Source organism: Convolutriloba macropyga, chromosome 2 (assembly GCF_964194025.1).
Source record: "Convolutriloba macropyga chromosome 2, txConMacr16.3, whole genome shotgun sequence".
Lineage (NCBI taxonomy): Eukaryota > Metazoa > Xenacoelomorpha > Acoela > Convolutidae > Convolutriloba > Convolutriloba macropyga.
The window spans coordinates 71,094,649-71,114,453 of NC_134469.1; the positions used below are offsets into that span (position 1 = coordinate 71,094,649).

At 33.0% G+C, this 19,805-nt stretch overlaps 1 protein-coding gene across 3 annotated transcripts in view; it reads left to right on the top strand.

Annotated features, from left to right (window-relative positions):
• Positions 1–12,698: 12,698 nt before the first annotated feature.
• The window catches only part of LOC142334673 (zinc metalloproteinase-disintegrin-like batroxstatin-1), a 130,028-nt gene continuing 122,921 nt past the window's right edge, over positions 12,699–19,805 (top strand). For all 3 annotated transcript variants that reach the window (XM_075382891.1, XM_075382892.1, XM_075382893.1), the window contains exon 1: positions 12,699–13,174. In XM_075382891.1, the coding sequence (XP_075239006.1) occupies positions 13,102–13,174 (73 nt within the window). In that variant the 5' untranslated portion in view covers positions 12,699–13,101. The remainder of the gene's footprint in view (positions 13,175–19,805) is intronic.

Genomic DNA, 19,805 nt, shown 5'->3' on the forward strand with positions numbered 1-19,805 from the left:
AAAATGAATATAGTGAGCATAAAAGCTATTGAACGTCGTGAGATATGATCTGAAAGGAAACAAGAAAGGAACAGTTAATCAATCAGGGAGCGCTGAAATTAAGAGGAAGGTGTTTTTGACTTCTTTTCTCATCTTTGGTGGCCATGTATTCTTTTTTGAATAGATCTTTGATAATTAAGCTTTTCTACTTAAACGTTACTTTTTCTGTAATTTTGATGAAAATGCGTTAGAATTATCACACGTGAATGTCTACCTCTAAAGCAATAATGCTTTTGGTATCACTTGTCTCATCCTTGCTGATAAAGGGCTCAACAGCAGAGAAATTTGGTTATTGGGCAAAAAAATACTGATGCCTGAACTGGTTTTCATACATAAAAATCTTGAGATTGTTAACTGATTGAATAGAGATTTAACAATATCATTTCTGATGTTTGGATCTTGTTTTTGTAATTTTCGTTATTTTTCTGCTCGATAAAGTGTTTCAATGTTTGTTTTTTAACGGCCCAAAAATCATTTTTCTTATAGTGACGAAATAGACCACACCTGCAGTAAAATGAGAGACAGGCATATACGTTGGTTCTAATTTGAAGAGAAATTTCTTTGGAAACTGTTGCAGGAAAAACAACTGCCAGCCAAAAATCGTGTCCTAGATATTATATGTCTCCAGTCGCTTTCTTTTCAAAATTTCTTCAGCAGTTGTGGGACCCAGAAACTGTAAAATCTGTAAAAGTTCGTCATAATTGGATGCAGGATGATAAACTTCTTGTCACTTACTGTCCTCGAATCTCAAGCTTTAACCATTTCAAAGTCACTAGGTGGGCTAAAATCGTTTTAGAACGCTTTTCGGGACTTAGCGGCTAGACGGGCTAAAATAGAACGCTTTTCGGGACTTGTTTAGTCCGGAAGCACTATGATTTCGGGTGATGCACGGAAGCAAAATAAATCACCATTTCTATCCCTTAAAATGGCATAGAAACAAAAAAATTCAAAGTGGACGTCCAACGTCGCGGACGCGGACGCGCTTTAAGAGTGATCTGATTGTCTGACTAATGATCGTTTGACGAAAAAATTCTGAAATTCAGATGGAATTGAAAAACGGAACTTTCCATTTATTCAGTTTTCCCAGTTTTACTATGAAAAAGAGCATGCTAATTAGACTAATGGAGGCAGAGATCAGTATTATTTATGGTTTTATACAGATTTTAGAGATTTTTACTATAAAAGTTTGAAAAAATATTCGAATAAAACCCTGCCCGAGTTAATTTTTCCTGCCTTGATATCCGAATAGAACTCAAAAGCTTCTAACAGGAATTCAACATACGATAAACATTATCATCTCACCATATTATTGTCGCTGCAGTTAAATAGTTTCTGACCAGCTGATTGTTCCTTTCCTTCGAGTGCGAGTTCAATGAGTAGGTTCTACGTATTTTTCTATAAAAAATATTTGGGATAAAAATCAAACAGCATCGAATATCAGAGTCAACAGACAGCGTTGGCTGAATGTACAGGCTTCAGTGAAGGTGGCAGGAGGAGTAGAGAGAAGCGAATCTTCCATAGGCGAACTTTACGCGAGAAAAATTTGGTGGGGGTATTCTGTATAATCTTAAGGTCGTGCAAATTTTTATTTAACACATCGCGTAAATAGTTTTACCCCCTTTAACTAAGCGACCATATGAGATTAAAACTTAAATGTCTAAAGTCTGGAAAAGGCCCAATAAGTCTTAGTCAACGGACAAAGGTTTGATTCTGATAGTTTAAAATTAAAAAGATAGTCACAAATGAACAGACATCAGTTTACACAATTAATCTAATCACACAAAAGCAACTGAGAAGGGTGAGACTTACTTAGTTCTGATATACACTTATGTTTCAGTACCAAATTGCAAAATCGACAATTTTCAATCTTTCAAACTTCAACTTTCCAGACTTACTAAATCTGAACTAAACCGGTTATGCTGACTGGATTCTGTTGTTAAATTTCTCTTCCTATAACATTCAAGCCCAACTGGCTTCCGCAAATGGATTTGGTGTTCTGCTCAACCTAGGGCTCCCGTTTTCTCTTGGTTTTCCACCGTGTGTTTTAACAAAACTGAGCCTGGTTTTTCTGATCACAACAAAGATCAGGCATAAATATCCGATACTTCGCAGCAATCTGCGGCACACACACGCCTAAATTTTTTAAGCTTTGAAATGTGCGGAATCAGTTTTATGCAGAATTTTGGAGTCTTATTTCTTTTCACTTCCTTTCTGAATAAATGGGAGCAGCTGTGATTTTTTACGAAAAGTCAGACTAACATTTTGGTGTTACCAGATGTAAACCGAAACTTTGATTAATAGCAATTTTAGTTCGCTTGTTTCGTAAAAACGTTAATCCGGTCTGCTTGTTCTTAGTTTCCTACTTGGTGCTCGCTTGGGGGTTCCTTTTTACCCGTTTACAGAACAAAAGAGTTTCATCAGCAGAACAATTGCAGGCTGATGAATAGATGAAAGATTTGTAGATGAAAAAGATGTCTTGCCAGCATATGAATTCGATGGCCAGTGATGAATAGGAAGTTCAAGATTATCATTCTAAAACGTGAAGGCCACGAAAGGGACAAATAAAAGTGGCAGAGCCTTCTATACCAAAGCTAAATATAAGAGGTGAAAAAAAACATCCATATGCAAAACAACAGACATGACTCGCAAGAATTCAACTGTCAGATTGCTTGCTGGTCTTTTGTTAAAACTAATTAGGGCGTTTGTTCCTGTAAAAAGTGAATAAATTTTAATTCAAAATTCAGTTCTCATCCAAACTTTCACGTTCTGTAGAGTATTTAGTGTGCTTTCCAATGATAGTCTAAAACTAACTTAGACAGACCACTAAATGATATTTGTTCCGACCCCTCTTGAGGGGGGAGGAACTTTATACTCAAATGGGTTTTTTTGTTCAGTCAATTTTGGCCGATCGATAAATTCATCGTAGAGAGCTGAGACTGGTATCATTAGAAAGCTTGTCCAGCGTAGAATTTGGAATTAAAAAGATTTTTTGATTTTCGATTTTGACAGGGAGATATCGAGGTTTAATTTTTCGAGAAAATAGAGTGAATTCCGTTAATTTCATTCACTTTTTTTGGACTTTCTGACTAAAATTTTGACAATTTTGATTAAATTTAGTCAAATTTTTCAAGAAAATGTTGTTGATTTTAAGTTTAAAGACAAAAAAAATTGTCAATTGTTTTCAATGATTTTTTTCGTCATCAATTCCGGCTCAATCTTTCACAAAGTTCGAGCTTTTTCATCAAAAACAGCACGAAATAAGTTTCTTTAGTCCACTCTGATTAAATTTGCAGGAAGTGCACACCCAAACAACACAAACATAATCTTTGTAGACTGAAAAGGGGGCTGATTCCTCTTCAACTTCCGTTGAGAGTGCTCTGTAAAAAAAACTTAGCCGTTTTTTGCTAACTATATTCGTTGATTATCAAAAGCTCAGCATTTGTTTTTGATTTTTGAGCTAACAAAATATCTATATCAATGACATTCCAAAAATTAAATATTCCTATTGGACAATCAACATTAGCAGGATTAGTTCTTTACCAATTTTGGACCGTTACAATCCAAAAATAATTCGGATTGTCGTCAGTCGGTTTTTTATTTAAAAAAATCGATCTTTTTTATAATAATTAACTAACAGAACATTTCAAATTAGAGCTCACCAGTGATAGGTACTATTGGCTTCCTAATTAGCTCCAAAATTATTTAACTAGTTGATTACTTGAAAGCTAATGGTCATTTTGACATTTAAAATATTTGAATTTTAGACAAAAAAAGGCTTCATCAATTTGGCCTCCAATTTTCTCTTAATTTGGTCAATTTGTAGCTTGGTGTCAGCAATCAAAGAGTGCTCCTTCTTTCTATTAAAATCAAATTTAATTTTTTTGCGGTTTTACGCCTTAAGTTATGGTGTTCTGGCTTTGATACTACTAGATTTCATTTTTTTAAATTTTTATGTATTTGCCCATTTTTCAAGTTTTATAGTTTTGTCAAATTATCACGTTATTGTCAGTTGATATATCACATTTTTCGCGTTCAAAATAACGCACAATTGATAATATTTAAATCTTTAAAGTTATAGCTTGTGGTTCTTTACCGCTTCGACAGTACTTTCTCATAGAATTTAATTGAATTTTTCATTTTGTCTTCAACTGTCCTTTTTACTTTGTCTTTTTAGTCGTATTCAATTTCCTGTACAATGACCTGGTTTGATTGGCTTTTCCTGGAATAAGCCGATGTTCTGATATTAGAAGATAGCTGATGGCTTTCATGACTCTGAAAACAATCGTTTTACAAATTATAAAAACACTTTAACTTCGCAATTTTGTTCCTTTTATTGTCTCTTTGTTATCTAGTCTCGTTAATTACAGGCCAATTATGACATTATTGTTGTAAAAGGAATGTTTCAAAAGGGATATATGTCACAAAATATCAAGTTTTGAAAAGATCTCGTTATTATGAGTTTACTGGCTTCGACACTGGTTTTTCACAAAAAAAGTAAATATTACTTTTTGATTGTTTTTCCAAAATGAAAAATGAAACATTTCAACTTCCCAATTTTGTTGCTTTTTTTTTCTGTTTGTTACCTGGTCCAAGGTTAAAGATAACATTATTTTTGTCAAGGGAAGGTGTCAAAAGGGATTGGTGTCACAAAATCTAATGTTTTTTAAGAATTCGTTATGACTTTACTGGCTTCGACACGGGTTCTTCACAAAAAAAAACAAATTAATTTTTGATTTTTGTTATATTTGACGTTCTTTTTGTAGACCTAAGAACTATTCTGGATAATTGCAGGTCTCATGGGCTTGCTCTTTGGAAGAATGGACGAACCTATTCAAATTTTTTATTTTGTAATTAATGGCTTTTAAGTCTTTGGAAATAAATTTTTTAAGACTTCGTTATGACTTTACTGGCTTCGACACGGGCTCTTCACAAAAAAAAAAAATTAATTTTTAATTTTTGTTATATTTGACGTTCTTTTTGTAGACGAAAGAACTATTCTGGATAATTGCAGGTCTCATGGGCTTGCTCTTTGGAAGAATGGACGAACCTATTCAAATTTTTTATTTTGTAATTAATGGCTTTTAAGTCTTTGGAAATAAATTTTTTTCGAAAAAAAAACAAGCATTAAATAATTTTGCATTTTTTTTAAAATTTTGTCTAATTGTTGCTTATCTTTCAAAAAAGAGCGGCCACATGATACATTTTCCTTGTTCGACGAAGGTGCAATCAAACATATTTTTGGGGCCAAAGTACGGCTTTACGGCTTCCAAAGCATTTTCTGGCAAGTTTTAATTGATTTTTAGTTTGTTGTCTAATTGTTGTTCTTTTTGTAACTGCATAAAATGTGAATACCGAGAGTTCTTAATTCCTTTCTATAAAAACATTGGTAATGGTAAAGCTATGGGATATTTTAGTTGATTCCTAATGGTTTTCATTACTTTGAAATTAATTGTTTTTTTTAAAAAGTTCTGCGAATTCTCTAACTTTAAAGTTTCTGTTCTTTTTTGTCTAATTGTTTTCAAGCTTTATTATAAACTGGTGAATAACCATATTTTTTGGTGAATTACAAGTTATTTTGTTTATTTTCAGTTTTATCTGACGCTATTTTGACTTTGTTATTAAGTTTTGTTTTTTAAAACGACATAAATTTTTTTATGTAATTAGTGTTTGTTGTTGTTGTTGTCTGATTTTGCCGCTCGTCTTCGCTCGCTTTCTTAATATCAGCATACTTCATCAAGCTAGTTCATCATTTTTTATTCCACTGAGTTATTTGCTTTGGAGGCTATTTTTTCATTCATACACCAGTTTTTTTTGAAAAATACTTGAATTTTTTGTGTTTTTCTATCTGTTCCTCATTTGGTAGACAATTATGCCATAATTGTGGATGAGCAGGGTTGGAACCTCATGTGCGATTGCACATTACCGAGTCGCCTTGTTTAGTCTGCTATAGATATCAAATTTTATTTAAGGTTTATTGAAAGCCCAAAATAATTTTAATCGGCGTCAGGACAAATAACCCAATGCGATATCAACCAATGCCCTTTTAACCCGTGCCATTTTACCCAATGCCAAATTGCCTAATTTACCTTATTGCTAAATTTATCAGACGAATATTTAGTGAACTACCCGTAGAAAGCTAATATAGGATCTCAGCGATGAATCGTAAGAATATGAATCATGTTTTTTATAAGTGCTCTTAATTTGTCCATGTCCCAATTTACTATTTGTAGTCCGAGTTTAATTTCATCAGGCTCCGTTGTTCTTATGAACAGAATATATTTTAGTCTGTGTTAAATCTGAACGGATGCGTTTAACAGGCACACCCCTGGCTCACCCTTTTACCCGCCTTATTTGTTCAAGTGCCAATAAAATCTCTCTGTCACTCTGTCTCTACCATCTTACAAATGTTTTGCAACAATCAACAAAAATTCCTAAACCCTATGATAAGGGAAACTAGAAAAACTTGATAACGGTGAACTCATGCTAAACAACTATTTGTAAAAGCATGAACTTAAAGTGTAATGAATGCTTCTTTTCATGCCTGGATGGAATAGTCCATCCGCCAAAACGATAGGAATCTGTATCAATTGATGAAAAATTTCAATTTAGGTCTATATTAGTGGCCATATTATCGTCGCTGCGTTTAAGGAGTTTCTGATGAGCTAATTGTTCCTTTCCTTCACGTGCGAGTTCAGTGAGTTGGTTTTCCGTCTTTTTCCGTATAGAAATTTACGGGATGAACATCAAATGACATCGAAAATCATTGTCAACATACAGCTTGGCAGACTGTACAGGCTTCAGTGAAGGTGACAGGAGGAGTAGAGATTAGCGAATCTTCCATAGGTACGAGAGTTTCATCAGCAGACCATTGAATGAAATGCAGGCTGATGAATAGATGAATCAATTTTAGCAAAAACAAGTATTTTTCGCCAGCATATGAATTCCAGGATCAGTGATGAATATGAAATTCGAGATTATCAATCTGAAAATTGAAGGCCGCGACAGGGACAAATACAATTGGCAGAGGTTTCTTTACAAAAGCTGAATATAAGAGCTGAAGAAGAATAAAAACATCTATATGCAAAACAACAGACAGATCTTAGATGAATTCAACTGTCAGAGCGACACACATTAATATTAAAATAAAAAATTGGAATAACTTTAAATAAAGGAAACTAACAAAGCTGCCAGGTGACGGTAAGCTTCTCAATTTTTACCAATTTTGTGGATCATCTCTAAATTTTTTTGTTTTATTGCTCTTGTAATCTTTAAATCAGAAAACCGATGTTTTTCCTGCAGAACATAATATTTTTGACATCAGTTCCTGTGGCAATAATTTACGCTTCATATGTCCGGAGAAACGAACTGCCCAGTGTGTCAGTACTGTCTGTTGACATTGAAATTTAATGTCTTTTGACATTTACTCATTAAACAAAGATAGAAAATGACGAATTAGCAGCTCGTTGACGGTGCTCGTGCAGCAAACAAATAGTTACCCAGGTTTTGGTCCAGACCCAAATTGAGCTATGATCAGACCCAATCGAGCGCACACCCCTGTGTTCCCAGACCGAAATTACATGGTCTGGAAAGCGGTTCGAGCGCACAAAATTCTGGACCATGGTCTGATTTCGGTCTGATCAGAGGTCAATTCGGTCTGGACGGTCTGATCATTGTCTTTTTAGTCTGGACAATGGCCTGGGTTCGGTCTGATCAGAGGTCAATTCGGTCTGGACGGTCTGATCATTGTCTTTTTAGTCTGGACAATGGCCTGGGTTCGGTCTGATCAGAGGTCAATTCGGTCTAGAAGGTCTGATCATAGTCTTTTTAGTCTGGACCATGGCCTGGGTTCGGTCTGATCAGAGGTCAATTCGGTCTAGGAGGTCTGATCATAGTCTTTTTAGTCTGGACCATGGCCTGGGTTCGGTCTGATCAGAGGTCAATTCGGTCTAGAAGGTCTGATCATAGTCTTTTTTAGTCTGGACAATGGCCTGGGTTCGGTCTGATCAGAGGTCAATTCGGTCTAGAAGGTCTGATCATAGTCTTTTTTAGTCTGGACATGGCCTGGGTTCGGTCTGATCAGAGGTCAATTCGTTCTAGAAGGTCTGATCATAGTCTTTTTTAGTCTGGACCATGGTCTGGGTTCGGTCTGATCAGAGGTGAATTCGGTCTGGAAGGTCTGATTTCGAGTGCATTATTTTTTCAATTTTTTTGTTTTTTTTATTGAGGGATGTCGCCTCTGCCAAGAGGCAAAAATAATACAGCGTTCCGATCAGAGACTCATTTAAAGTCCGATTACTCTGATCAGAAACAAGGAGTCCAGCTGATAGCAAATGCCGGTCTCCTCAAGAGGAAATTTTGAATAACTGAAGACCACGACGTTTCTTGTGGAAAGCTGTCTAAGTTCATCCATTGAGTCAGAAATATGAACTAAGGGGTATGGTACATGGTCTGAAATTGAGTCTGGACCATGGTCTGAAGATGGTCTGATCATAGTCTGTTTATAGTCTGGACAATGGTCTGAATTTGGGTCTGATCATAAGCGCACTATAGTCTGGACAGTGGTCTGGAAAGTCTGATCAGAGATCATTTTGGTCTGGAAGGTCTGATCAGAGGTAACTTCAGTCTGGAAAGTCTGATCAGAGGTCATTTCAGTCTGCATAGTCTGATCATAGCTCCATTTGGGTCTGGACCTAAACCTGGGTAGTGTGTTTGGAGCGAACTGCTTGCGTTGATTAGAACTTACAGAGGCCGGATAAATTTTATTGATTTTTATAGAGCTCAAAAAGCAAAAGGATATCAGTTAAGATATTTATATATTCCTGGGGAGAACAGAAGGTGGAGGATGGGGACGATGAGGGTGAGGTGGTGGGAAAAAGGGGGAGGGGTGGAAGGAAGTTTGAAGCTGGGTTTGCTATATTTTTTGCATACATTCGCTATAATTAGCTTAATATAATACCAAAAACGCCCAGGTTATTATCCGTAAATTGTAAAATTGGCCTAAATTGGGCACACTGGTCTTTTCTAGAGGGCCTAAAATGGCTACGAAAAAGGAAGAAGTAAAGTATTACTTAAATCAATTTAATTTGGCGGTTTTTGTAGCCTGACAAAACGAGTCAACTCCAAAGTGCGGCCATTAGATGCAAAAGATGCAATAGAAAGTTTCAGTCTCAGTATTTAGAGCATGTCATTTTTAAACCTCATGTATAGACACAACACAGAATAAAATTTTTAATGCTAATTAAATCAACAGATTGCAATATTGTGGAAATGTTCGGAACAGACTGAAACAAGTGTTTGCTATTAAAAATTGATGATTCATTACGGTTTAATCTGATAATATATTGTATCAAAACTGATCTGTAATTAGACTAAAATCGGGGTGTATAGTTAAAATCGCCGTGAGACATGATATGAAACTATCACAACCGAACGTAAGCAGACTATTTAATCAAATGGTCCGTAGAACTTGATATGAAAATATCACAAATTATGGGATTCTATTGTCCACATAACTATTATAAATCATGCTTTTAATACTAACTGCTAATTTGTTATCGGCGGCTAATTGAACAAAAAGATCAAAGAGCATTGGGTATGTTCGTATTGGATGAAATGGCATTGGGTAAAATAGCATTGGATTAACTGGAATTGGATAAATTGTCATGTAACCAGTTTGTTCACAGTCTTAATTGTTCCAACTGTATTGCTTAACTTTGCACTGTGAAGCTTTGAATCATTAAGTCTAACCTAGCATAAAAGAACGCTCAACCAAAAAACAACCGCACCCTTATCTCAATTCAATCGTTACTGTGTTACTTACTCTCTTAATTTATTGTTTTTGTTCCGACCCCACTAGAGGGAGGGAGGAACTATATACTCAAATGTTTTGTTTTGTTCAGTCCACTTTGATCGACATATTCATCCTAGAGGAATATGAGTGGTATCATTAAAAAGCTCTTCCAGAGTAGAATTTGAAATTAAATTTTTTTTTTGGCTTCAGTGTGTTTTGAGGAGCTATCGACGTTTAAACATTTGTGTGAACACGGGATATTTGGCATGAGATTGAAGAGTTTTTTTGCGTAATTTTATTCAAATTAAGATCTTTTCAATAAAAATAAAATATCAAAACTACACATAACGCTTGAAAATGAAACAATTCTATGTTGCTAGTAGACTTTTGAGATTTTACTAATTTTTTGGAGTCCTATGGCATAGATTTGATGACTAAATGCGCAATGGGTTTTCTAATGAGTATTATGTGAACCTATCTAATGCTTTGAGTAGGCAAATAATGGCTCTAAACAATGGCTTTAAAAATCAATTTTTGAAAAATTTTTAAACATTAATTTATCTTAAACTAAAACTTTGTTAATTTGAGATCAAACTCAGTAATGGCAGGAACCCATTCTCACTATTGCAACCAAAATAAACTGCTTAGCGGTTTTATCTTGTAGCTATTGACTTTTTGACATCGATGCCACGAGTTTTCATAATTCCTTTAACATGTTTTCGAATACATTTTTTTGTAATTTTGATTCATTTTGAATTCTTATGACATTATCCTACTATAGATAGTTCCCATTGGCTTAGAGAAGACGTGCAATGAACACCTGATAAAGTGTATAGAGAAAAGCTTATTGTTTAAATGGCTTCGACACTTCCTTCTCGAACTTTTAAACTGAATTTTTGGTTTCTACCACTATTTGTTGTTGTTTTTATGGTCAAAGGACTTATTGTGATTTTTTAAGCCATCGTGTTAAAAAAAATACATTGCTTTTAAAAAATTTATTTTTTTCCTTACTAATTGTTTTCATTAAGAAATTTATTTTTTTTCATAAATTTATTTCTTTTCATTACTTTCAAATTTAAGGGCTTCGACACTTTTCCCGCTCAACCTTTTTAGATTTGCTGTTTTTGCCTGACTTTTTTCTCTTTATGTAGCCTTAAAATGCCGACCCATCCCACAAGCTTGTAATTGAGGATTGATTGAATCATGTTAATTAATGAAGTTAGTTTAAAGCGATAAGTATTAAAGTTTATGTTATAATTCAGTTTTAAAGATTTTCGAAACTCTTCAGTTTTTGTTGTTCTTTTCGTCAGCTTGTATCTTTTTCTAATCATTGAATGGTCCCATCAAAATTTTTGTAATAGAAAAAATAACGTGCCTGATGATATTATGTCGTAACTTATGTTTTATTTGTTGGACAATTTGCGCTTCATAAAAGTTCTGTGAGTTGTAAACATTTGTTTCGTTTTCTATTCTACTGGCACATTCGCGTGATAATAGATCTCAATGATTTTGTAATGTGGTTCAAATGAACTTACTTAATCATATAGTATGATTTTAGCTGAATTACTATAAATAACAATTGAAATAAAAACACATAATATTCAGAAAATAGAATAACAGCTTCAATAGTTTGTGTTTTCGCAAATTACTTGTAATTTTTTTTAGTTTTTCTTGATCATTAGGCCGTTTCTATGGCTTAGTCTGGCAAAGACCGGTCTTATTGTTTTCGTAAAGAATTTTTAGTAAAATTATCAAAAATTATTTCTTTAAATCTAATGATTTTTTTGACTTTTGAGTTTTTTTTTTGGTTAAGAAATGTTGATTGTATTTTGAATTTCGCCTCATTAATTCTTCTTTTTGTCGACGTTTTACCTAGTCTTTTTAATGAAAAAATCCATCTGCTATGTAGTTAAGAACAGAAAATTTGCGTAATCAAAGTTTTATCCGATTGCAATTTGACGTTAATAGCTGCTTTTAACTTTAGATATTGAGTTTTTGCCGATAAACTTTTGTTTTTGCTTTTTTTGTTTGTTTTTTTTCTCGTAGTTTTTTTAATGGCAGCTGTAATGAGGCAAGGCATTATGTAATTCAGTTATTAGTTTGGTTGTGTAACGACTTTTTTAAACTCAAACATCTTTTTTTGATAATCTCTTCATTTGGTTGACAATTAAATCAAAAATGTACATGAACTCGGGACGGAACATAATGTGCGATCGCACATTAATGAACATCCTTATTTTTGTTTTGTAATAGCTTCAGTAGCTACAAAATTTTTCGTTATCTCAATACATCTCTTTTTTGGTTGTCCAAAAGATGTACATGTGCAACGATCTAGCAGCTAGAATTCAAAATCGTACTTTAAAAATCCAAAAAAGTTTAATCTACAAGATTTTTATTTTTGCGTGAAATAGAACATGAATGAAAGACGCCCAGACATTTTTCGTCACAAAATAGGTGCAAGCATTAAATTTGAACCCTTTCGCGCCTTTGTCTTCAATCTTTTGAATTATTTATTAAGTATTTCACCCTCTGCGACCACTTTGAGGAAAGATGAGGTGTGTTGGTGAACGAAATTGGCAGTAAAGTACTCCTTTTAATTGATCAATAGATGTTGTAACATCCATTAGCAGACTTAGAAGTAGCAATTGTCAAGCTAACTTCCGTCTCTTTACGCAAAGTCAATTTCGAAACGCTTTTAATCAGACGTGTGACAGTCACATTTTTGACACGAAGCTATATCACAACTATATATCCCCGTGAACAAAATATACTCTTTTCGTATGGCTGAAAACTACAATTTTTTTGAGAAGAGTAGTGAATAAATTTAAGTCTTTGCCTTTTTCACTTTCAACCAATCAGAGTTGAGAAGCATAACCGTACTAAGCATTTATAGCAAGCACTGTTGAATCGATTCTTTTGAAGGTACGCTATTAAGTTACCAATTTTTCCCAATGAAGCGAAAAATAGATTTTCTCTACACCTTTCCCCGGCATTATATCCGACGCTTCAATGCTTCTTTCGTTACGCAGATTTCCTTGGAAAAGGTCGGTTAAAAGCCACGGAAGGGCTAATTAACCCGTTAACTGCTGATTATAAGCTGCACTAGTTGTATATCTTCATCTTCTTCAATATCATCGACTTTCACCCGATCTAATTTTGAAGAACAGCTATACAATTAAATGCCTACTTTGCGTACCTAAATATCAATCAACAAAATTAACACTCAATTGTAGTAATTTTTCTCATTTTAAACCTCAAGTTATTGCTTTACAATGATTTTTATTACATTGTTGAGCTTGGCATTCAATATTTATCAGTGGTTCATCTTTGCATATTGCAAAACAGGTAAGAATAATTCACGGTTGCTTAATTCAAACGCCCTCACAAACTCCATTTAGACGGAAATATTCAATTAATTGACAGATTTTTTGTTCATTTTTATGTCAATGTCAAATTAACGGTGAAGAAAACTTGCAAATTATGGGTGAAATTGGTAAATTCAAATAGCGTAAAATAGCGTAAGTAAAAAGTTAACCGGTTAACCTCTGCCTGCCGTTTGCTTAAACCAAGCAAGCGAAATGGAATCAAAATGACAGAGATAGAAAAATGTCAATTAAAATAAATTGTAACATCAAGATCTTATCTACAAAGATCTACAGATTTTTATGGACTACAAGTGGGACGAGTTGTTTTTATGATTTGCTATTATGAGATAAATTTTCAATTTGTCTGAAAGACCTAAAAACTAATAATTTATGTGTCAAAACTTTTCTCCCGTATTAAAGTGGTCCTAAACTATCAAATAATTGTAATAGTCCGATAATCATTCATAATCAGAAGACTTAAATTAATCAGGAGCTGAATAGCTATAAAAATAATTTCAATAAAAATGCCCACAATGTTTTTGCTGCCGACAATTCTAATGCAAATTTGCACTAATTGTTGATAATAAGCAGAAAAACAATAAATTAGAAACAAAAAGTTTGTAGAAAAACAATGTATACAGCCGGTTCGAGCAACAATATTCGTAAAATTGTGCTTGATCTTATCCATTAAAAAACGTCTGTTTCAAAAATACAGAAAGGTCAATTGTGTTAAGCGTTTCGATTTTCATTCTCTCACTTCTCTTCGACTCAGAAGCCCCTGGTAAAGAATCATGGATCCTCCAAAAACCTGTAAAAACTGATATGCCATGAATGTGCCACATTCAAATTCTGGTGATAGCAGGACGCAAACTAAATTAAAAATTGAAAACGTATACCTTTTTTTCATTTGAATTGAAATCAACCAAAATTTGTTCTGTGAAGCCAAGAAATTGAACAAGTCAGGTTCGCACAAGAAGTTCTGACCCGACCTGATCTACATTTTTGACTTAATTGCCAACCAAATGAAGAGATAACCAGAAACAGATACTTGAGTTTTAAAAAATGGTTTCACATCTTAACTACTAATTGAGTTACATAATGCCATGCCTCATTACAGCGCTCATGAGATCTGCCAATAAAAAGACTAAAAGAAAAAAAAACAAAATTAGAAATTTTACCGCAAAAACTCACAAACTCATTATCTAAATGGCAACGCACATAGTAAACAACGTCAAAATTTAATCAGATAAAACCTTACTACACGAATTTTCTTTTATCTTAACTATACAGCAGATGGGGTTTTTCTTTCATGAGACTAGATAACAAATAAAAAGAAAAAAAATGAGGCGAAATTCAAAAATCTATCAACATTTTTTGAACCAAATAATTTCAAACGTCTTAAAATCATCAGCTTTCAACAAAATGATTCTCAATAAATTTAATAAGAAATCCATACGAAATTGATAGGCCTTTCTTTTACTAGACTGAGCCATCGAAACGGACTAAAGATGCAGAGAAGCTCAAAAAATTACAAACAATCTGCGAAAATACAAATTATTGAAGCCATTAAAATCATTAACTATCATCTAAATATTTTTCTGTTTCAATTTTCATCTAAACTAATTGAGCCAAAAATATACTGAACAATTAAATAGGTTCACTTTGGCCTTTTTTGAAAATAATTGGGCTCTGTTATTAGGCGAGTGTGGTAAAAGAAGAGAAAAAAGTTTTGACCAATCACAAAATATTTATGAAAACGCATATTGTCCCACAAACAAAACATCAGTTACGACAATATTATGGATAGAAAGTTTAATTTTCGTACAACCAAGAGTTTGATAGCACTCTCAATGATTAGAATAAGTAAAAAACTGACGAAAAGAACAACAAAAGTCATATAAAAAACTATATAAATAATAAAGAACTAAAAAATAAAGAAAAATTGGCAAACGAACAATCAAAACTTGAAGATTGTTGACTATGAACTGACTGCATAGATTAATATCATTCATTCGACATTCGATTCTCAATTAGAAGCTTAATAGACCTCTCAGCATTTTACGACTACATAAAGAAAAAAATAGACAGCAAATTCTTAAAAATATGAGACAAAAGTGGCAAAGACATTAAAAAATGAACTTTTCAACACAAACATTTCCGTTTTCAAATAGCTTTTCAAGAAAAAAAGTTTTTTTTCTTTAAATATAACGCTTTAAAATAAAAACCCGTTGTAACCACGACATTAAATTCATTAGTTTTCAACGGAAGTCAATGAATACGCTTTGTTATGCCTCAATAGGAAGAAAATGCTTTTTTTCTATTGACCAGTCATTGTTAAGACATGAGAATAAGTCTTAAGGCTATGAAAAATTGATAAATACAGGCAAAGACAAAAAATTCATTAGAAAAATTTGAGAAAAAGCGTCGAAGCTATTTAATCTACAAGTTCTTCTCTGAAAACTTTATCCATGATCCTATTAACGTCTTTTCTGAGCCAATGGGAACAATCAATATTAGAATAACGTGATAAGACACCAAAAAGGAACAATTTTATTGATAAAAATATTCAAAAACTTAAAAAATATATGTAAAAATTCGTCACATCGAAATCATAAAGCCAATAATTGAAGATAAAAAAGCTAACCAGGTTAACTTTGATTGCAGTAGAAACAAAGCGGGTTCTGTCATTCCTGAGATATACTTTGAGTTGGCACAAATAAGTTTAAGATCGGCTAACGTTCAAAAAAAAATTTCTTCAAGAAATCAGCTGTCCACTCAAAGCACTAAATATGTTCACTTAATGCTCATTAAAAAGACCATTGCACTTTTAGTCAACGTTTTCATGACATAAGACTTCAAAAACTATCAATACAGTATAAATATCAATTATCAATAAATTATTAAAACAGTAAAACATCAAAAAGGAGATCAAAATTTTATTAAAATTTAGGAACAGTCAAAGTTGAAGCCGAAAAAAATATGAGCAATTCCTTGAAAGCTGGTTTTCTGTTCAATGAGCATCATTGTACTCTGACTGAGTTTTGTCAGTAGGGGAACCTTGATTTGGAACATGACTAATCTCTTGGTACTTAAAAAACAAAAAAATATAAATTTTTCTAAAAAAACAGCTCTCAATTAGAATTCAGTTTTTTTGATAGTAAATTTCCTTATGAGGCCAGAACTTCATAAGGAAATAGCCTTTCGACTATTAAGAGCACCATTTGATGCATTTTGATGCATTTGACCATTTTAAATTTATTTTTGAAATAAAATATTTATAGAAAAAATGTTAATTCGATCAAAAATTACGCTAAAATTGAAAAGAAGTGCTCCCGTGCTCACATGAATCTTTAAACCTCAATAACTCCTTGAAAAAAAAACGAGATTCAAAAAAATTGTTTCAGTTTCGAATTCTACGCTGGACGAAATTTTTAATGATACTACTCACATTTCTCAACGATGAATATATCGATCGGCCAAAGTTGTCTGAACAAAAAAAAACCATTTGAGCATATAGCAGCAAGTGGGGTCGGAAAAAAGAATGAGCATAAAACTATGCGAAAAAAGATTTGATTAAAAGATGTTATAAGATTTGCGTTTCTAAAGGATCATTGTGAGAATGTTTGTTATAAAAGCTTGTTGTGATATTTAAAGCTGCATTGGAAAACAACCGCTTAATAATCAAACACAAAACTGGGTTCGAGACTGGTTTACGTTAATGTTGAAAACTTAATGCAACACTGGGCCAGAATCTGGATCGTTTTCAATTTTAAAATCCTACACACAATATAAAGGTTTCTCAGATTGCAGCTAAATCTGTACAACGAAAAACCATTAATGAAGAACAATAAAGCACTGTGTATGTATGTTGCCGCAAAATACAAGAAAAAAGTGAGGAAATAATTGAAAAAATAATGAAAAATTTGATGTATGGTTTCACTAAAAGCGTGGGAAATTGAATCACTATCGGTGAATAATAGTGACAATAATTTGTCGGTATGGCTACCACATGCGTGGCACATGCTTGAAACCCCAATCTTAAATTAATGGAAGTGAAAAATTCTAATATTTGTTCCGACCCCACTTGTGGGGGGAGGATCTATATACTCAAATGGGTTTTTTTTGTTCAGACAATTTTGGCCGATCGATATATTCGTCGTAGAGAAATGTAGGGGTATCATTAAAAAGCTCGTCCAGTGCTGAATTCAAAAGTGAAATAATTTTTTTTCATTTTCGTATTTTTCGAGGATTTATCGAGTTTCAAAATTATGTGTGAACACGTGATATTTGCAAGATTTTGTTCACTTTTAGCGTAATTTTTGTTCAAATTAAGGCTTTTCTATAAAAATAGTACTTAAAAATTACATTTTCACGCAACAAAAAGGAACAATTTTGAGTTCCAAAAAACCGATAAAAAGGCTAGTTCTGGTCTCACGAAAAAGTTAACAATCAATAAATAACTCGAATTCAATTTGAGATCTGTTTTTTTTAGAAAAAGTTTCCTTTTTACTATTGTTTTTCAACAAATCACCCTGAGACTAGTCACTTTTCATGTCGAGGTACTGTTATTGGCAAACTTTTTTTACAGCCAAATGATACCCAAGGAACAAAAAATTCGTTTTCAAGGAATCACTCATTGTTTTTTTTTTATTTTTTTTTGAGATTTTACTAAATTTTGGGAGTCCAATTGCACAAACTCGCTAACTAAAACTTCAATCAGCTTTCAAATACGCTTTAGGTAAACCTATATAATGCTTTGAATGGACAGTTAATGCTGTTAAAACTTCAAAAAAAAAATTTCGAAAAATTTTTTGAAAATTAACCAATACTAAACTTGTTTTCATGTCCAATCTGTCATAGATAGAAGGTTCAGAGAAACGATTATGGTTTAAATAGCTTCAACAGGTTCTTCTCGCATTCCTGCTGATTTTTTTTGATATAGGCATAATGTAGTGTATTCTTTTTACTTCCGAGTTTTCCTTTTCACGAGTTAATTGAAAGAAAACTTTCGGATTTTTTAAAAAAAATATTGATTCCTTTCAAAATTTTATCTCATTGTCCCTGTTCGGATAGTTCCCATGGGCTTAGAGAAGACCTCCACTGGATCATAGATAAAATTTTCAGAGAAAAGCTAGTGGTTAAAATGGCTGCCACACTTTCTTCTTGCACTTTTCTACTGAATTTTTGGTTTTTGCAAGTACTTGTTGTTGTTTTTTTAAACATAAGAATTATTGCGATGTCCCGTTGATGATGAATTATGATTTAGAAACATCCGTGTCTTCTCATTGAGTTATAACTTAGCGTATATTTTACTTACGTTAGAAACTATTGAATTTATGGGGTTGATATAACGGGTTTTCTCAAAAACATCGTGTTATATTATATTTGTTCATACTTGTTGATTTATTGAAGTCATATTGTTAAATAAAGAATAACCCCGTTGCTGTTAGAAAATTATATGTTTATATGAGATTAGAAAAAATTTACCAGATAACTATTTTTTTTATCTGCGTCGACACTTTTCTCGCTCAACTTTTTTTTTGAATTTTTGCTCTTTGATTTTAAAAAAATTTTTTTCATGTAGTCATCAAATGCTGACTGCTCTCATAGGGTTCTAATTGAGGATTGAATGAATGACATTACTCAATGCAGTCAGTTTATAGCGAAAAGAATTAAAGTTCATGATATTGTTCGTTTTCAAATACTTTTAATACTTTTCGGTTTTTTGTTCTTTTCGTCAACTTGTAACTTATTCTCATCACTGAGTGGTTCCATCCAATTTCTTATAATTGAAATACTATTTTTCCATTGATATCATGTCAACTGATGTTTCTTTTTTGGAAAATTTGCGTTTTCAAAATGGTTTTGTGCTGTGAGTGGTCAATGTTTGTGTTCCTTTTTCTCTTCCTCTAGCACATTCGCTAAAAAATGTTCGTTTTTGCTTATTTTGTTGTTTGTTTTTTTTTCTTGTAGTCTTTCTTATGGCAAATCTTGCGATAGCTGTAATGAGTCATTGGTTTTATGCAATTCAATCAGTAGTTCGGTTGTGTAACGATTTTTTTAACAACATCTATTTTTAATTATCTCATCATTTGGTTGATAATTAAGTCAAAAATGTAGATGAGCTCGGGTCGGATAATCATGTGCGAACGCACATTAACGAGCATCCTTCTTTTATTAATATTGCTAGCCAAATTCTTGTTTTGAGATGTTAATTTTATTTACATGAACTTTGAAATCAAAGAAACGTTATTTGTTGTCGACAAATTTGGTTTTTAGACTGGATCTTTTTTTTTCAGGTAACGTAGGGTTGTCTGGTTTACCATTATGCTGGCTGGTATCTTTCACATTTCTGCAGAGGTGTAACTGACTCCGCCTGTAGTTTATTATTCATTAGACAAAACAAAAAATCAACCTTTTCAACTTAAAAGTTACCTGGTTGGTGGCAAAAGGTTGTCCCGTTACGGTTATTAAACAAATAGTGAAATCAAGAATTAATCAAAGAAATGAAGAAATTCGTCTGAAAAACACTCTTGACTTAATGATGAGATTTCAAACCCAACAGCATCTGAATTATTGAACAGTGGTTTAAGCCGTCGGTATTGTGATAT